We start from the raw sequence: 20,374 nt of genomic DNA on the forward strand, positions 1-20,374 counted from the left end.
CTGCTGGGGCTTTTAAATAGGTTCTACAGTTTTAAAAAAGCTAGAAAAAGCCCTCAGCCACCTCACCTCATAAAGTTAATTTAAGTACATGTAATCCTTACAAACCCTCCACAGCCTCCCAAATTCCTCTGAAGTACTACCTCTCTGAAAGGAGCCACTTGGCTGTTTTTTCTCTACCCCCCGCCCCAACGCATTTCCAATCACCATTCTTCTTTTCTTCTTCCTCCCCCTATCCTTTTCTTTCTTTCTCTTCTTTATTCCACCCAGAGCATATCTTGGGGAATTCTTAAAGAGAATTCTTTTCTGTGGGCGAGAGAAGTTCTGAACTGTATTTGACTTTATACAAACAGACAAGAGGGTTAGTTTTTTTCCTTCTCACTCAAGTCTTTGAAAAAAGTGGGTTCACGTGGTTGCAGAGAAACAAATCTGGGGCTGTTTTGTTTGTCAATTGCCATTATCCAGTGATAGGAAGGGCTGTAGCTCAGTGGCAGAGCACACACTTGGCATGCAGAAGGTCCCAGGTTCAATCCTCCAGCATCTCCAGGTAGGGCTAGGAAAGAATCCTGCCTGAAACTCTGGAGAGCTGCTGCTGCCAGTCAGTGTCAACAGTACTGGGCTAGATGGACCCAGGGTCTGACTCAGTATAAGGCAGCTTCCTATGTTCCTATGAATAGAAAGCTTTAAGAAAAATAGAAGTTTGGGGTTTGTTTTTTAAGTGGAGGGGAGATAAATACTGCTCATTTATATAATCCTATGTATGCCTGTTCTTTCTTTCTCTTCTTTATTCCACCCAGAGCATATCTTGGGGTCCGCATAGTTAAAGCAATGGTATTCCCCGTAGTAAACTATGGTATAAAGGTCCGCATAGTTAAAGCAATGGTATTCCCCGTAGTAACCTATGGCTGCGAGAGCTGGACCATAAGGAAGGCTGAGCGAAGGAAGACAGATGCTTTTGAACTGTGGTGCTGGAGGGAAATTCTGAGAGTGCCTTGGACTGCAAGAAGATCAAACCAGTCCATACTCCAGGAAAGAAAGCCAGACTGCTCACTTGAGGGAATGATATTAAAGGCAAAACTGAAGTACTTTGGCCACATAATGAGAAGACAGGATACCCTGGAGAAGGTGCTGATGCTAGGGAAAGTGGAAGGCAAAGGAAGAGGGGCCGACCAAGGGCAAGGTGGATGGATGATATTCTGGAGGTGACGGACTCGACCTTGGGGGAGCTGGGGGTGGCAACGGCCGACAGGAAGCTCTGGCGTGGGCTGGTCCATGAAGTCATGAGTCGGAAGCGACTGAACGAATAAACAACAACAACACTGTATGCCTACTCAGAAGCCCCATTATTTTTAATGAGGCTTTGCCTCAAGAGAAGTGTGCATGGGATTCCAGCAGAAGTTAGTTTTGTAGGGAGATTTGCACCTTGATGTTCTGCATGTTTACTCAGAAATAAGTCCTGAGTTGTGAACATGGTACTGCAGGCTTAATACAGTGCCTACCCAATTCCGTCTACCCTCTCAGCTCAGTCCTATGCATGTTTTGTCATTTGTGTGGGTTTTTTTTAATGTTTTATTATTTTTAATGTATTTATTACATTTATATCCCGCCTTTTTTTCTCCTTAAGGAACTCAAGGCAGCTTACACAATCCACCTCCTCCATTTTATCCTCACAACAACAACCCTGTGAGGTGGGTTGGGCTGAGAGTCTATGACTGGCTCAAAGTCACCCAGTGAGCTTCCATGTCTGAGTGGCGACTAGAACCCGGATCTCCCAACTCCTAGTCCAACACTCTAGCCACTACACCACACTGGCTCTCTAGAGTTTTTGCATGAACTCTAGCTTCAGTGGTGAGGGAAAGGCACTTAGTACATGCTCAGAGCTTCTCCATAACTTAACCCTAGTTTTGAAAACAGACTCATTGGCTGAATCTTGGTGAAGTCTTGGCACAAATGAAGTTATGGGGAGGAAGATACAATGAGAGTTTGTGCATAACAAGGAGGAGGTAGAGGAGAGTTGCACAAAACAAGACATCTGTTTTGATGAAGAGATGCTGGAGGATGGTAAGATGAGGAGGGATGGTTGCATGGAGGGGAATAGAATTGGTAGGGGGAGAATGTAAGCATGCAGTGGTGAAAGAAAAGCATTCTGCATATGCTCAGAGGCACTCTCTATTTAAGAACATAAGAAGAGCCATGCTGTATCAGACCAAGGTCCATCTAGTCCAGCATTCTGTTCACACAGTGGCCAACCAGATGCCCACAGGAAACCCACAAGCAGGACGTGAGTGCAATAGCACCTTCCCACCCATATTCCCCTGCTACTAACATTGGTGAAATGTAAATAAATTCTAGTATTTCTAAATTTGCATGTATGTATATCCTTCATGCAGGTTTGTTGCCTGGGGGACGCCTCTAATGGCCTGTGCATTTTCATACAAATGTACCCAAAAACTATTGGGGAAGGGTGAAGGGAAGGGAAAGCAAATCACTCCCTCCCCTAAATTGGAGAACTCCCCTTCCACATGAATGGCTGCACCTATCCTTCTGAAACTTTGCTGATTTCTTACTTAGGGACAACTCTAGGCTGTCTGTAATTTTCAGAACAATGGTCCACAAGGAAAATAGGGAGATAAGTATGTCCTCTTTTGGAGAACTCAAAATGTCAAGGCCACCCTTGCACAAAAATCCCTGTGGCTATCATTCTGAAATTTGGTAGACATGATCTCCTCTGATGGGGCAATGAATCCTGAAATTTTTATCCAATTCTTCCAAGTAATAAAGATGTTATTGGCAGTTCCCTTTAAAAGAAAATCAAAATATAAACCCTGCGCCTATTTTTCTGACATTGGGCAGGTATAATGCCCTTCTAGGGGGCTACTATGCCTGAAATTATCATCCAGTTCAGACGAAGAGAAAAAAGTTACAGTTTTTCTCTAATTTCCCATGGTAGTCAGCAGGAAACATAAAGACTCATTTTTCCAAACCTTGAATCAGGTCTGGTGCTGAGCTGAAATGGTACGACTATAAATTGGCCAGAGCAGAAGCGGGATGTTTTCCATTCCAAAATGCTGAATTGGGGTGTGAGTTGCAGTGGGGGGGGGGGTCAGTGCACACTTCTTATGTATGTATGTATTATATAATCTATAGGAAATTAGCGAACAAACACACAACTGTAAGTGGGTCAGGTTATACTAATATGATATTGTAACAGTATGGAAACACACACAATAATGTAGTGAGTGTTGGTAATCTATTTAGAATAGGGTTGTTGTTAGAACATTATAATTATACATATGAATACAGTTGTACATATACTGGTAGATAACAGAAGCATTATCACAGTTTCTACAACTGTGGCCCTTTTAGGTACTTGTATGTAATCTATACACACATGCAAGCATACCACATGCATACACCACATACACACACACACACACACATATATATATTAGAGGTGCGTTTAGAGGTGCAGATATATTATATATATGTGTGTGTGTGTGTGCACGCGCACAAATTTTTTTTATGGGCCTGTGCCCCAGATCTTTTAAGAACCTAGCGATGCCCCTGGGAACGACACTTAGTTACCATTTACTTCCTACTTAGCTGATGGGGAGGGGCTGTCCCTAAGTAGTAGACCACATGGTTTACATACAGAAGGTCCCAAGTTCAAGTTCTGCCATCTCTAGCTCAGGCTGGGAAAGATTCCTGCTTGCACCTTGGGAGAGCTGCTGTCAATCAACACAGACAGTGCTGGGGTAGAGAGACCATTTTTCTGATTCAGTTATTAGGCAGCTTCCTGTTTTCATATGTACTTCATTGAAATTGAAGGATAGTGATGTTAACCAAACTCCCTTGAATCAGTCTTTCAGTTGGCCCCATTTTAACAGCAGCTATCATGGGTTTTGAGAGTATATGTTGCACAGTTGACTTCTAGCAAAAGGATAAACTGGATGTTGGCATTAGCTCTTTCTCATTCTCACCATTAATATTCATAAATTCCATTGTGAAGCAACTGTACCTGTTTGTTGCCATGAATTCTTGTCCTTTACTGAATTTATATATCAATATCACTTAAAAAAAACACACCTTTTTTTAAAGGTGGGAGGGAATCTTCTCACTTGTCTATTTCTTTTATCCATTGGCTGAGCTGCTCTGAATGATCATGAACATCCTACCTAAATGGAGTGAATGAGTCGGCAGATTATCATCTGGTCAATGTGTTGCTTCTTTGAGAAAAATGAAATATTTGTTTTCTTGGGAAAACATTATACAGAGCTAGGGACAAGTAGTTATACAGAGCTACGGACAAGTAGTATGGGCAAGCTGGGGAGAAAAGTGGAAAGAAGGCCCAGGAGGTAGTGAAAGGCAACTTTGAGGCAGGGTGGCTGAAGAAGAAATGAGACAGTGGGACAGGAGCCTGACAAAAGGGTAGGTAGAAGGAATGGAGAACTGAGGACAAGAAGGGCAGAGGATACAGGAGGAACCAATGGGAAGTGGAACTGGGGAAAGGGCACCCAGAGGGCCTAGGGACAAGACAAGGCAACGGGATGAGAAGGAGAGACAGAAACAGCAGTGCTGATTCAACTGGGGAGCTGAGCTGAGCAGATCTTTGAAGTCCAAGGGCTGAAAGGAAGGCAGAATAGGTGGTAGACTAAAATGTCTTGATTTGAGGGGATGCTGAGTGCGAGAGGTATGCAGTTGAAGTAAAGAAAATGGACTCGGGGGAAATCACCAGGGGCATGCTGGTGGCAGGAAGACAGCGTTCAGGCAGCGAGGCTGGGAGCTTGTAGATCAGGGAGGCCAGATACAGAATTGCGAGCTGGGGGTGGGTGGCTGGCTGGCTGGCAGGGAGGAAACAACAGAGCCTTGCAGCAGTGTAAAGACTTAACATGTAAAGGTGCTACAAGAGGTTGCTTCTTGCTAGTGCTCCTATGGAGTGGGGAGTGGCTGTATTTCAAAGACTTATCATATATTTCAATGGACCAGCTAATTCCTTTGGCTAGAGGCCTTTAATCTCCAATAACTTAATCTCTCCACTGTTGAGTTACAATGTGCTCTACTCTCTGATCGCTTCTAGGAAATGATGTATATCTGGAATGGTTATGCAGTGATTGGGAAGTGTCCTGATTTGACAGAAGGTATGTTGGAGTCCTTAGCAGATGCGGAAGCAGCCCTGGAAAGAAGCCCAGGTAACTCATGTCTAATTTCAGAAACTGCATCATTGGTGATGGTGCAGCCAATTAGAGAGATTGTGGTTGTCTGTGGAGTTCTAGGAAGTTAAACCTGTTAATCCCTTTTTCTTTAGTCAGTGATTGGATTATGCATCAGTGATTTGATGAGAAAGATGGTAGCAATATTTTTTACTGTTGCTTTGTCCTAATATTTTCAAATAGTACTTCATTAAATTATTGGTGCTAGTCTGAAGAGAGATTCATCACTTCAACAAATATGTTTGCAACTATTTATTTTTACATTTGGGTGTGATCTTGGATAGTCTGCTTTTCCTGATATTAATCTACTGGCTTCAGTCACGTCCCTTTGTTGAGACAGGTTGACTATCCTTTATGGATGCTATGATATCTGTGCCTGTATGGAAAATAAGATATAGGAATTAGGTGGCTCAGGCAGCACAGAGGCTCACAAGAGAACATGTGAACAGGATTGAAGGGCAAAATGTAGGGTTATTTTATTTAGATATTATGCAGATCTTTTGCTGACAAAGGGCTGTTCGGGTTTTTGTTTTTTAAAAACTTGGACAGGTTCTATACAGTAGTGCATATCCTTATCTACTACCTGCTGATTTCCACTGTCAAGTGATTTGGTTTAAATTGGCCATGGGGTGCTGACGTTCTGACTTGGCCATTTTTTAAAAAGCTCAGATATTGGGAGTACAGCCCTTTCAAATATACATACAGTCAATTAAAGATAGCAGTTAGGAATGCCTCTTTCCTCCTCACAGCTGTGAGAATTCTGCTATTTTATATCTCATCCCCTCATTTCCCTTTTCGTCTTCACGTGTTACTAAGTCTCTCCATGTAATGATTGCTTACAGTGTACCCCTTCCTAGCACATATTCACTGAATTATTCCATATGGGCCTTCCTGCAGTTAAGAAGGGCCACCTATGTAGGAAATTGTAGCAAAAGGAGCACAGCACTATACTCTATAAAACTGCAGGCAAGCAATGCATAAACTGTGTAAAGTCAATCTAGATCAGACTTGAAAATCTGTTGCCCTGCTGGAGTTGCGTCCTCTGAACACTTCCTGCAGACAAAAATGGCCACTATTTTGCTAGACTCTTATTTCTGGAGTCACCTGTCAGCAACATCTCCTTTTTTGCTTGCTTGACTTCACACATTTTCCTCTTCTCTCTCTAGACTTCATTTCCCTCTGACATTTTTGAGCTTTTATTTGAAGCAGCATGAGCCAGGCACACCATCTCCTTTTTAAAAAAGAACAACAGGTCTTTAGTTTTTCTCTCGTAGGTAGATATTTGTGCATTAGCAACCTCTTCTCTGAAAAGATTGCATGGGTTAGCCAGAGGCACCCTCCTTTACATGTTCTAAATTGCTATCACTCAGTTCAGTTCAGTTGCAGAATTGTCCCTCAACAAGATTAAAGTATATATTTCTTTGGATCCCAAGATATTTTACAGTTTGCCAATAATTAGTGACAAGGGGCAATAGAAATTAACTTAGTGATGATTACAGTAATGTCTATATGTCACTGATGTAGTCTCATGTTCTCATCACAATTATTTTTTCCATTTATTCCTTATTTCTTTCCAACATACATTGCGTTCGACTTCATTTGTGCTACCCAGCCCATGAGACTTACCTTGAGGACCATTGTGGACAAATGGAGACATCTCAGTATGCTTTGCAAAGCTCCATTAGCCTAAGATTCAGATAATCAGATATTTAGATAGCATAGGGTGGGTGGCAGAGTATTACTTATTTATGTACATTTGACATATGATATAAGTGGGCAACATTTTTGGGGCCATGTGCACATTTGGCAATTGGAGAAACTGTCTTGGCACCACCACAAAATGGTTGCCATGGAAGGTGTGGAAAAGGACAAGCAATCTGCCCAAAGGACTCAGTACAATGTAGAGCCTGAGCCCCAACACCCTAAACGCCTTTAAACCCACAATTTTCATCATCAACAGAAATCTGTTTCATAGAAATAGAAATCTATTTCACAGTGTTAATTTTTTTAAAAGTGGGAGGGGTAGGGAACTTTGGTGGGTGCCACAAAAGGTGTCTGTTGTTGCATTGGTGACCCTGGCACCACATTGCCTACCTGTGGCTTAAGGTGTATATGTAGTTATTTTAGACAAGAAAACTTCAAACAGAATGAATATGTTCTACTGTGTGTTGCCCCCCTTTCTTTTTCAAAGTAAGAAGATGTCACTATACAAAATTGCTTCAACCCCTTGTTGCTTTGCTTTCCAGCTACAGATTTTCTTGCTGATGACCAGTGTATGATAAAGCTGCTGAAAGGGTTGTGCTTGAAACACCTTGGCAAGCATTTAGAAGCAGAAGACCACTTTGCTTACATTCACTCCAAGTAAGTGTCCCAGCTAAGGAGTGCTAGCATGCTAACAAATACTGAGCCACTAATAACTGCATCCAATTATCAAAGCCTTTGAGCAGTGCTTCTCACTATGTACATTGACGCCATAGAAATGTTTTCATGTTTTTTGAAGTTGACTCCACGTTTTTATATGGTTAGTGGGCAACCATGCTATTATGTAGATTGTGCTAAGACAACACAGCTGTGGACGTTCTATCTTGGATGCAAAGGTGTATCATATACAGCCTATATCTCAACCTGAAGAAATGATGCACATGACTGCTTTCCAATATATGTTCGAGTATTGATTTGAACTTGCAGCTTTGAAGGCTTAGAATGCAATAGACAAGTGGACAGACTGTGCTTCTAAAACCAGACAGTACATGGCAGAGCAACCCAGTACTGATAGTGTTCTTCATCCTAGACAAACAGAGACAGAGCCATCACACGACAAATTCTGTCAGGAACCCAAAACTCAGTTGTGCATTAGAGCACAGACAACATAGGCATGGTGTAGATCACATTAGTGGCCAGTGGAACATTTACCTGTGGATTTCAGGCAGATGTGGCACTGCACCACATAGTCAAACATGAGTACAGTGAAGGAGGCCACTCATGTCATTTTTCTTCCTGGCTCAGCATGTCTGCTCAACATCGTGATGCTGTTGATTTAATGCCAGCAGAGTATTGGCTGTGCAAAGGAAAGGTGAGGTGGTCAATGCCCAGGAGTCTACAGCTGATTTTAGATATTGCTTACAAGCTGAGGTTGAAGAGGAACAAATCCATTTGCCTTCTGAATCCCCGTTTATAGAGCCTGGTCATGCTATTTTTCCCCAAAACAAAAGTCAACAGTGTAACACTTGGCTTTGCACATGCCGTCCCCTACTCCTTGGCATAGAACATAACATTCAAACCAGTCTATGCCAGATGCATTTATGTATAGGATCTGCCTTTCTCTACAGTCCTCTTCCCGGATTGTAGGGCTGTGGCAATCCCATGTTCAGAAAAACATGGCACACTCCTGTTTCAGTGACAGGAAGGCCTGGCGTGCTCTGGTCCATGGGGTCACGAAGAGTCGGACACGACTGAACGACTGAACAACAACAACCTGTTTCAGTGTTTCATTCTGTGGTGTAGGGAAGGAAGGAGTGGGGCTTTTGCCTTGACTTTCACTCTGAAGAAGTCATGTCTGGCCAGGTCAGGCTTGCATTGTAACAATGAGGGTGTGGCTCTGTGTGTAGGTGCTGTGGGGGTTATGTTCAACTGAGGATTCAGGAGCTTGAGTGATGTGCGTGAATAGCCATAGGATGCATTTCTGTGCCAAAATGTGGATTACTTATCAACATAGGACACGCTGATACAATGTGAATTAGTTCTTGTCAACTCCAAGTGACTTAACTCTTTGGTCGTGCTTGCTGTTCATTACCACTTTGCATTGCTATTTCCTCTTTAACCTGCAGTGAGAAGAAGATAAAGTATGATCATTACTTAATTCCAAATGCCCTGCTTGAACTTGCTTTATTATACCTGGACCAAGACAAAAGAGAAGAAGCTGTAAAGATGCTGGAGAAAGCAAAGTAAGTCTCTTGAAACACAGATTTGCTCTTTATTGGTAAATTTGGATAGAGAAGGAAGGCTGAAGCAGTGATGAGGCAAGTATTTGAAGTAGGGGTGCTCAAATATACAAGCACCCCAGCCCGAAATTATTAAAGTGGCCTCAATTTGAAGTGGGCAGCCTCTACAAGGTTGCCCTGACTTCACTTGGGGCTCACACCTTGCCTCCATTATTAGTGGGTGATGGTTTGGGGGCTTGCAAGTACCCAAGATCTCCATCTGCAAATGCCAGCCAGGACTGCATAGCCCAGGAGAATTCCCACCAGGCTTCTCTTGAGCTGCATGGACCTGACTGCCATTTGCAGCTGGAGATCCTGAGTGCTCACCAGTCACCTGTGTCCTCAGGCTGCAAATGACACCCCTGTTGCCTGGTCCACTCTCCCCCTCCATGGCTTGTTAGTCCAAGGTAAGGATTGTTTCCCCTTGGAGAGGAGGGGTGGAGGATGCTAGGAATGACCCAGCTACTCAAGCCTTCAAGTCAAATGCTTAAATCTCTTTGCAAAGGTGTATTTGGAGAGCATAGACTGTGCATTTTACAGTTTCACAGTGCCCCTGAGGATTATATTTAGAATGCATTGGGCCTAATAAATAATGTTTTGTGCACCTAGAGCAAGAGTGGGCAATGTGTGGCCCTCCAGATGTTGTTGGACTGCAACTCCCATCATGCCCCACCCTTGGCTGTGGTAGCTAGGACTGATGGAAGTTGCAGTCCACAACATCTGGAGGTCTGCAAATTGCCCTAACCTTGACCTAGAAGTTTCCTCTCCTTTTACATGACAGGCCAAGGCATCTCTCTTTCAGAGGGCTTTTGGGTTGCCTTAATTATCTCCCCCACCCCCTTATTTCTGTTGCTCTGATCAATGTTGTTTTAAACTCATTTTTATAGGATGTTTTTAATGTTTTGGCATGCTTTTTCATACGATTTAATTGAAAGATGAACTAAAAGTAGTGAAGGATGGGGAAGGCTTGCTGGAAAGATGAGTGTTGGCATCCAAGAGTTTGTGCAAAGTGCCTGTTCAACAACGCATCCATTAGCAAGTTCCCACTTGTATGCTCCACCTGCTCTAGACAGAAAGGCAGAGAGAGGTAGCCACATACTGCCCATCTTGATATAAGATCAGAGTTCTCTGACTTATGACATTATTCTTTGGATGTGTAGACAGAAAAATGTCCTACAATTCCCAGCATTCCCCAGCCATCCATGCTGGGGAGTTGTAGGACTTATTTCAGTCTAAACATGCATAGGATTGTGCCCTTAGTCTTACATACTTCTGGTAGTGTGCCATGATTGGCTGCAGAGTAATACATTTATATCCCATCTTTCTTCCATCGTGATGGAATTTGTTGGAATCCTGTCCTCCAACGTAGCTGTGGGGGAGAGGAAAGAGGTGAAGTTGCAGTCATCTGTGGCTGCTTGTTGACTTCAACCAAAGTACATTATCTTGTTGTTGTTATTGTTGTTCAGTCGTTCTGTCGTGTCCGACTCTTCGTGACACCATGGACCATAGCACGCCAGGCCTTCCTGTCCTGCGCTCTCTCCCGGAGCATGCTCAAGTTCATATTCATTGCATCCGTGATGCTATCTAGCCATCTCATCCTCTGCCGTCCCCTTCTCCTTTTGCCTTCAGTCTTTCCCAGCATCAGGGTCTTTTCCAGAGAGTTTTCTCTTCGCATTAGGTGGCCAAAATATTTGAGCTTCAGCTTCAGTATCTGTCCTTCCAAGGAGCAGTCAGGGTTGATTTCCTTTAGGATTGACTGATTTGACCTCCTTGCAGTCCAGGGGACTCGTAAGAGTCTTCTCCAGCACCACAGTTCGAAAGCATCGATTCTTCGGCGCTCAGTCTTCCTTATAGTCCAGCTCTCACAGCCATACGTTGCTACTGGGAAAACCATAGCTTTGATTAGACGGACCTTTGTCGGCAAGGTGATGTCTCTGCTTCTTACTATGCTGTCTAGGTTTGCCATAGCTTTCCTCCCAAGGAGCAAGCGTCTTTTAATTTCATGGCTACAGTCACCGTCTGCGGTGATCTTGGAGCCCAAGAAAATAAAATCTGTCACAGCTTCCATTTCTTCCCCTTCTATATGCCAGGAAGTGATGGGGCCAGATGCCATGATCTTAGTTTTTTTAATGTTGAGTTTCAAACCAGCTTTTGCACTCTCCTCTTTCACCCTCAGCAAGAGGCTCTTTAGAACCTCTTCACTTTCTGCCATTAGGGTGGTATCATCTGCATATCGGAGGTTGTTGATAATTCTCCCGGCAATCTTAATTCCCACCTGTGATTCATCCAACCCAGCGTTTCTCATGATGTACTCTGCATATAAGTTAAATAAGCAGGGCGACAATATGCAGCCTTGTCGTACTCCTTTCCCAATTTGGAACCAATCGGTTGTTCCATGTCTGGTTCTTACTGTTGCTTCTTGACCCTCGTACAGGTTTCTCAGGAGACAGGTAAGGTGGTCTGGTATTCCCATCACTTTAAGAATTTGCCACAGTTTGCTGTGATCCACACAATCAAAGGCTTTAGCGTAGTCAATGAAGCAGAAATAGACGTTTTTCTGGAATTCTCTTGCTTTCTCCATGATCCAGTGAATGTTGGCAATTTGATCTCTAGTTCCTCTACCTCTTCGAAACCCAGCTTGTACTTCTGGTAGTTCTTGGTTTGCATACTGCTGAAGCCTAGCTTGTAGGATTTTGAGCATCACCTTGCTGGCATGTGAAATGAGCGCAATTGTGCGGTAGTTTGAACACTCTTTGGCGTTGCCCTTCTTTGGAATTGGAATGTAAACTGACCTTTTCGAGCCTTGTGGCCACTGTTGAGTGTTCCAAATTTGTTGGCATATTGAGTGCAGCACTTTAACAGCATCATCTTTTAGGATTTTAAATAGCTCAGCTGGAATACTGTCATCTCTGCTAGCTTTGTTGTTACTAATGCTTCCTAAAGCCCACTTGACTTCACTCTCGAGGATGTCCAGCTCAAGTTCAGTGACCGCACTCTCATGGCTATCAGGGACATTCAGATCTTTCCTGTATAGTTCTTCTGTGTATTCTTTCCACTTCTTCTTAATCTCATCTGCTTCTGTTATGTCCCTGCCTTCTTTGTCCTTTATCATGCCCGTCTTTGCACAAAACGTTCCCTTGAGATCTCTGATTTTCTTGAAGAGATCTCTAGTCTTTCCCATTCTGTTGTTTTCCTCGATTTCTTTGCATTGTTCATTTAAGAAGGCCTTCTTGTCTCTCCTTGCTATTCTCTAGAACTCTGCATTCAGTTGGATATATCTTCCCCTTTCTCCCTTGCTTTTCGCTTCCCTTCTTTCCTCAGCTACTTGTAAAGCCTCCTCAGACAGCCACTTGGCTTCCTTGCATTTCTTTTTCTTTGGGATGGATTTCATTGCTGCCTCCTGAACAATGTTATGGACCTCCGTCCATAGTTCCTCAGGCACTCTGTCTATCAGGTCTAATCCCTGAAATCTATTCCTCACCTCCACTGTATATTCATAAGGGATATGATTGAGGTCATACCTGAATGGTTTAGTGGTTTTCCCTACGTTCTTCAATTTAAGCCGAAATTTTGCAAGAAGAAGCTCATGATCTGAGCCACAGTCAGCTCCAGGTCTTGTTTTTACTGACTGTATAGAGCTTCTCCATCTTTGGCTGCAAAGGACATAATCAATCTGATTTCGATATTGACCATCTGGTGATGTCCATGTGTAGAGTCGCCTCTTGTGCTATTGGAAAAGAGTGTTTGCTATGATCAGCATGTTCTCTTGGCAAAACTCTATTAGCTTTTGTCCTGCTTCATTTTGTACAGCAAGGCCATGCTTGCCTGTTATGCCGGTGATTTCTTGACTTCCTACTTTAGCATTCCAATCCCCTATGATGAAGAGGACATCTTTTTTTGGTGTTAGTTCTAGAAGGTGTTGTAGGTCTTCATAGAACCGATCAATCTTCTTCGCCCTCAGTGGTTGGGGCATAGACTTGAATTACTGTGATGTTGAATGGTTTGCCTTGGATTCATACTGAGATCATTCTATCGTTTTTGAGATTGTACCCCAGTACTGCTTTTCCCACCCTTTTGTTGACTATGAGTGCTACTCTATTTCTTCTAAAGGATTCTTGCCCACAGTAGTAGATATGATGGTCACCTGAATTAAATTCGCCCATGCCTGTCCATTTTAGTTCGCTGATTCCCAAGATGTCGATGTTCAGTCTTGCCATCTCATGTATGACCACCTCCAGCTTACCTTGATTCATTGATCTGACATTCCAGGTTCCTAAACAATATTGTTCTTTACAGCATCGGATTTTTTTTTCACCACCAGACACATCCACAGCTGAGTGTCCTTTCAGCTTTGGCCCAGCCGCTTCACTCTTTCTGGCGCTACTTGGAAATACCCTCTGCTGTTCCCCAGTAGTATATTGGACACCTTCCGACCTGAGGGGCTCATCTTCCGGCGTCATCTCTTTTAGCCTTGTGATACGTTCCATGGGGTTTTCTTGGCAAAAATACTGGAGTGGGTTGCCATTTCCTTCTCCAGTGGACCACATTTTGTCAGAACTCTCCGCCATGACCTGTCCGTCTTGGGTGGCCCTGCACGGCATAGCTTATGGTTTCACTGAGTTACGCAAGCCCCTTCGCCACAACAAGGCAGCGATCCATGAAGGGGGTATTATCTTAGGCCACCTCTTTTGCAGGCAGAGGATTCTACTAAGAAGGGTAGGGCTAACCTGTGAGTCATCATACGATTCTTACTAAGGCCTGACCTACCGTGTTTTTGACCTTTTCACTGGTGGTGACCTGCTTGTACTGGGGCATTCCACCAGTGTAGGGAATGTAGTAGCAATTCTACCCTTGCCCAGCAGACGTAACTTGAGGATAGGATCAGGGCCGGCCCTCTCCATCAGGATTCCTGATACCCCCAGCACACACTCAGGCAATCTGACACTGGTGAGAATTTTCAAATCAGTTAGAATTCTTTATGGCAGGAAATCCCACGGCAAAAGCTTAATTGTTACACTCTTCAGAAATCATATAGCTGATGGTCAGTAGCAATAGGCTCTGTGCAATTCCAGAACAGTCCAAAGCTAAACACTACTACTGTGACTGAGATCCTCATCAGTGTGGTTTCCCTGTTGCCATCTCTATGGTTCTGAAAACAAGGGAAGGGACTCAGGATTCCTGGCCTATCTAACCCGGGCTATCCATACATGGGGTTCCAAACCCTGGACAAGGAATGGGAATGATTCCTGGAATGACCCTATCAGGCAATCAAGGGATAAATTCTTGAAAGGCCTAAACAAACCACACCCATAGAGAGTCCAACTTCGAATCTTTTGTTGATAACTCCAGGCTACATGGTTAAGGCCTATCAAAATCAAGGGAAGGGTAAACCCAGACACGCAGGGAGTTCCGTGCTTTTGCATTGGTACCTCCACACTGCATGCATCCAGGTAGAGGAAAGTCCAAAAATTGTAGATCAAACCCAGCCTGCCAGTATGCTCAGCTGACAACAAACAAAGACACACAATCCACAGCAAATGAGAGCTGAAGTCTTTGAACAGCCTTACAGTACTTTTCATGGCAAGTCTTTAGCAATCCAAAGTTCCAATTAAGGGAGAGTCCATGTGGAGAGTGTTTCCAAAAGCCCAGATGATGATGGATCTGAACAGAGAAGGCTTCGGGCAATGAAGACAAGATGTTCCTAGCAAAGGCTCTTTGCATCAGCTTAAAAGGGAAGACGTGACTGTAAGACACCCCCTCCAGATCCCTTGACAGACAAGGGCCTTTAGCCTTTCAGCAAGGCCCCTCTCTAAACAGGGCATCACTGCTCAGCCCTCCAGCATTGATGCTTCAATCTGGGCGACCCTTCTGCAAATCCCACCCGACCAATTTCAAGTTCTCACGAACAGCTTCCAACATCCCTGCCTGCCAAGGCCAGACCAGCAGGTGAACAGGGAGAAGGGTGTCTCCCCCTGGCTCTGCCTGAGAACACTGACAGAGATAAGCTCACACAGACTCTGACATTCCAGAGGCTGAATAGGCCCAAGCCCTTCCAGGCTACTTCTGATCAAATCCTGGCTATAACTTACAAGGCCCATTGCAGTGCTGAAGCCGGGCCCTGACACTCTCATGAGGCAGAGTGAATTCCCCACATCAGGTGGCACTGTGTGGGGGGTGGCAAATTGCATGCTCTCCACCCACCCAGCCGAAGCACCCGCCACTGCTGTTTGCTGCAGAGAGGCTACTCTCCTGCTGGCTACTCTCCTGATGTGGCATTTGTCCCAGTGAGAAAACAGCTAGTGGGGCTCTCCGGAGTTTGGACCCACCCTCTGACTCGCTCTGAGAATCTAAGAGAGCCAGAGGGAGGGCAGGCTGAAGAACCATGCCAGTCACTTTCGCTAGCCGATGCAACTCTACAGAAAACCGGCCATGCCCAAATGTCTGCTTCTGCGGGGGTCATTCCTCAGGGCTAAGCATTGTGGGAGGGGTGTCCCTGGAGATCACCTATACTGCAGGCATATACTGAGGACCCGCCTCATAGCCAGGCATTTGGCCGATCTGTGCCCAGCTCTCTGAAGAGTCACGCCGGCCAAAGCAGCTGACATAGCTCTTCAGAAAGCCCAGGCGATGACACTGAGGTGAAAGGTGGGGATGGAAGTGGGTGGGACATGGCGACAGGGAGTGAGTGGTTGGGACACACTGTAGCAAGAAGTTTGATGCAACGAAAGGGCTGGGGACACGGCGACAGGGGCTGCAGTGGAGGGGGGTGCTGGCATATGCATATTCTCCTGTCTCATGTGGTGAGAGAGGTTGTCCCAGTGCTGGATAGGAATTTGCTTCATATGTGGAAATAACACACATCCTTACCATGAGGTGATGCTTATCTAAGATGACTTCACTATGTGAAAATTGAGGATATATAAGTTTCCTTGAACTGCTTTTTTCCACCTTAAAATCGTTGCGTGCATCAGCCCTGAAACAAAACACAAATGCTTCAGTGTGACTTGTATTCAAATCACTTGTCAATATTTGTAAAGACAGTGAAGTTTTGTTTCACTTCTTCTGTCAGGTTTCAGCCTAACAATCTCTGACATAATGGCCTCGTCTTGCTTATTTGAACTATAAAAGTTGTTTTAAAAAGAAAGGGGGGGATTAGCTGCTCTGTGTGTGTGTGTTTTTAATGGGGTGTGTGCAAATAGCACAACTGAGGTATCTGTTCTTACAAACATTCACCTTTCTGTTACTGACTTGCTACCATTTGCTTTGGTTGTCACACAGTGTAGTCCTGTGCATGTTTACTTGGTAGTCATTGCCACTGTGTTCAGTCAGGGTTCCTCCTTAGTAAGTGTGGTTAGGATTGCAGCCAAGATAGTCTGGTTGTCTTATTAGTAAACACACTTAGTAGGAAGCTCAAGCCTCATTGAACACGGTGGGCAAAACAGAACCAGCACAAGTAGAAACCTACCTCTGCACTTATACGCCCTTTGAAGTTTCCTGCTGAATGTCCTCCTTTAGTTCAGGATAGGCATGCCTTAGCAACATTCTCTGATTATTCCACTAAATATCTGGATGAGCTTATTAGAAAATGCCCAAATGTGCTTATTTTTATAAATGACGAAGAAAGCAGGACCATAATTTATAGTAGAAACAATTGGGACTGTATAGTGCCTGGTTGTCTTGTTGAATGTGTGAGTGCTGAGTATGTTCACTCTGTACTTATTGCATTACAAAGAACGTTGTCATTATTACTGATGCATTATCCTATAATAAAAGGGGCAGGGAACTAAATTACCATGTTCAGAGCTCCAGAGAGCTTTTAAAATACAGTGTAGAATACTGGGAGTTCCCACTATACTATAGTCCAGGGGTTCCCAGCCTTTTTGTGTTGGTGGGCACATCTGGAATTTTGAGAGTGTCGTGAGTGCTCTCAGAAAATGGCTGCCATGGTTGGGCTTGCCCATTCATAGAATTGCTGCCACGATAGGCATGGCCAGACACAGAACAGTCATTTCCTAGAAGTCAAACTACAAAGCAAAGTGGGGTCTGAGCTCTGAAGCGCAAAACCACTCTTTTGAACCCAAATACAAATGGCACTGGAGGGCAGCACTTTGCTTTGCAGCATGTCACTCTCCCAGTTGAAAATTAAAAAAAAAAAATCTTAAACATTTCCTCCAAAGTTTTCTCCATGGAAAAAAGATTAATATTGGTGTCTGTACTGAGCTTGTTTTCTAAACTAGTTTAGGCTCATTTCTTTTTCCTTTTTAGCCACTAGGGGGAGAACAGGGCGTGCACACTGAACTGAGAACCGCAGCTCAGAGGGAAGGATGTACAAGAATTTTGTTCCTGCTCGCAAATCATGCAAATATGTCCCATTCACAACCCCAAACAAAAATTCAAGCTGTAACACAATTCTTGCGAATTTTCAGGATTTCCCAAATTTGCATTCATGTCCCAAAGTTGCATTCGTGTCCCGCCCCCCCCCCCTCCAATTATCCACATTTTCATGCTTTAGTCTTTGGGGGGAAATGCACATTTTTGATCAGGGAAAAACACACATTTTTTTTCAATGAGGAAAAATGCACACTTTTAAAAATCTGCACTTTTTCCTGATTAAAAAAATAGATTCTCACATTTGGGAATACAAACAAGGCAAACCAGGCTTCTGAAAAACCTCCTATCCAGTGCAGGGCAGGAGGAGTGGTGAGGAGCAGATATCCTACCTGCTCCCGCCACCCTGCTTTCGCAGCTAGACAGCCAATTTCAGCTGTCTAGCCACGGGACCTCAGAGCCCTGTTTTCCCTGCTCCGCGCTGCTCTTGGGGCTGATTTGTGCTGCCTACGAGGTGGCACGGGAGGGGATGGGGGTCAGTTCTCCAGGAACCAACCTTGGAGTGCAGGCTCTGGGGTCATTTCCCAGGAACTGACCAATCCTATGGCCGTCTAGCTGCTGACTAGCTGCCATAGGATTGCGCCATTAGTTGACCTATACCTATCAAGGTTCTGAAATAGAAAGCCAGTAAAACAGCTATTAACACACCCTCATTTGGTCTCCATAGGCTAAAAGTAACAGGTGCAAATTAAAAAGAGCAAAGGTAGCCCTATTGGCCCTAAGAAACAAAATCAGTATTATTATTAGGCCAATCAATAGGTCACAAGATAGTGTGCAAGCTTTCAGGTTCTCCAGAGCTCTTCATCAAGCTAGATGGACAAACATAGCCAAAGGGAAGGGGGAAGAAAAAGCTGGGTGGTGTTGAAGCCATGGAGTCTGCATTTGATTACAGCCTCAAAATGGTATATGGGAGGAGATTCCGTGGTGCACCTAGGGTGGGACCTTGAGGTCCTGCAGCCCACAGCCCTCCTAAATGACCATCCAGAGAGTGGCAGATGATGGGGGCAGTTGTAAACAGGCCCAGCCCAGCATCAGCACCTGGGCTAGTGTGCTCATGCTGGTGTGCACCTGGGCTAAAGCTGCTTGCTGCAGCATCCTTTCTTCTTATTTTTAAGAACTTACATAGTCAGGGGGTGGCCAGGTAGGCATGTGCATGGTTACAGATGCTTCTTTTATTATTTTTACTTTTAAAATATCCTTTTCTACAACAAAATTGTGCTTATTCCCAAGTAAATGTCTTTAGCATCAGGGCAGGAGAAGCAAACACCATTGTATGCCTGTAGTCATGATGGTGTTGTAATTTCAGTGAGTTTAAGTAGTTGTAAAGCATGGAACAGCAGTGGAGTGAGAAGGAAAGAACTAGGAACTTTAAACCAACTCTCAAGTAAGTGTGTGTGTGTGTGTGTGTGTGTGTGTGTGTGTGTGTAAGGCCATTAAGTCCAGGGTCTAAAATTACCTAGCTGCACCACTAAGGAGGTTGCAGACAGTCAGGGTGCTTCCAGATGAGGCTTTTATGGTGCCATCCTCCTCCCTCATTCACAGAATTTTATGGGGGTTAGACAATGTTATTTAAACTTGTAACCTTCCCGTGTTTTCTCACTGCTTCTTCCATGTACTTTCTTACTGCAGAAAATCCATTAAGGAAAAAAGACGGAATACTGCACAATACTTTCTGACTGTTGGCCCTAGGACCCCTTTGGTGGATAACACCCTCAGATTAGGCTCCAAGTTGCTGTCCTGGCTTCTGGTTGAATCTAGGGCTGCCCCTAGCACTGCCGGGATGAAGTTGCAAACAGTGGTTGTTCCCCCATTTTTGAAAATATAAATATATAAAATCCAACTTTTACCAAGATCTGTGTCCCTTCCTAAGCAAAACAGACATGTTCATTGGTAGGTTGAAAACATAAGTAGAGAGTAACTAGACAGTTCTTATGTTAACAAAGCTGGAGGTAATTTTAAATTGGAGTGGGCAACTTCAAGAGGGAGGGGGGCCATATTCACCTTGCATCTCCCCCTCCCATAGGTGCCATTAAAAAAATGGCATCCATAGTGGCTACAGAGAGTGAAAAGGGTCAAAATTAGCTTCTTTTCAAGCTTATTTTGACCCTTTGGGTACTCCGTAGCTGCTATGGATGCCATTTCCCCACCCAAGTTCCCTCCCTGAAGTTGGGATAAATATGGGGGGCAGCAGGTGGCTGCACATAGCCCATGGGCCTTGTGTTGCCCAGTCGTTGTAGATGGTGAAAAAAAAATTAAATAGAAGACAAATTGGGTAGCTTTACCTAACAGTTGGAGGGCATTAACCTTCAGAGAATAAAGATGGCTTGCTCTGTTTTTAATGTTATTGTTTTGTTTTAAACATGCATATCGCCTTGGGGATTCTTTTGGGCAGAAAGGTGATTTATAAATATTTAAATTAACAAAATAAGGAAGGGATATTTAGTCCCACAGCAGGGAAAAACCTCTACCTGAAATCCTGGTGAGCTGCAGCCAGTCAGCATAAACAATACTGGGCTTGATGGCCTGACTTGATAGGATGACCATTTGTTATTTGATAGTACTTTACAGTGGCACTTAAGTTTCTCATTTCTGTGCAGATGTACTCTCTGGTCTTATTTTGAATTCTGAGGCAGAGGGATAACTTAGATTTCTTTTCTTACCTTGCATTAACAAAGAAAGAAAACATAAAGCTTCTTTCATAAATACATTTTTTAAAAGTGATATAGACTTCAGATTTAGAGCTGGTTGCTATCATGGAGAATTAGGCTGCACCCCTATACACTCCTGGGTGTAAGCTGC

General features: G+C 44.0%; 1 protein-coding gene and 1 long non-coding RNA gene across 2 annotated transcripts in view; one reads left to right on the plus strand and one right to left on the minus strand.

Moving 5' to 3' along the window:
* Nucleotides 1-20,374, plus strand: part of TTC39A (tetratricopeptide repeat domain 39A) — a 109,025-nt gene that overhangs the window by 86,291 nt on the left and 2,360 nt on the right. Inside the window, exons 15-17 of the mRNA XM_084852544.1 lie at nucleotides 5,075-5,186; nucleotides 7,454-7,568; nucleotides 9,035-9,151. Coding sequence (XP_084708670.1) covers nucleotides 5,075-5,186; nucleotides 7,454-7,568; nucleotides 9,035-9,151 — 344 coding nt within the window. The remainder of the gene's footprint in view (nucleotides 1-5,074; nucleotides 5,187-7,453; nucleotides 7,569-9,034; nucleotides 9,152-20,374) is intronic.
* Nucleotides 5,452-8,265, minus strand: LOC146348181 (uncharacterized). The gene is made up of 4 exons (XR_014790558.1): nucleotides 8,121-8,265; nucleotides 6,834-6,893; nucleotides 6,312-6,438; nucleotides 5,452-5,583 (listed from the first exon to the last, which is right to left on the minus strand). It is a non-coding gene; the product is annotated as an uncharacterized LOC146348181 (long non-coding RNA).

Source organism: Heloderma suspectum, chromosome 4, assembly GCF_057233095.1.
Source record: "Heloderma suspectum isolate Gila_16-S chromosome 4, 16-S_ref, whole genome shotgun sequence".
Lineage (NCBI taxonomy): Eukaryota > Metazoa > Chordata > Lepidosauria > Squamata > Helodermatidae > Heloderma > Heloderma suspectum.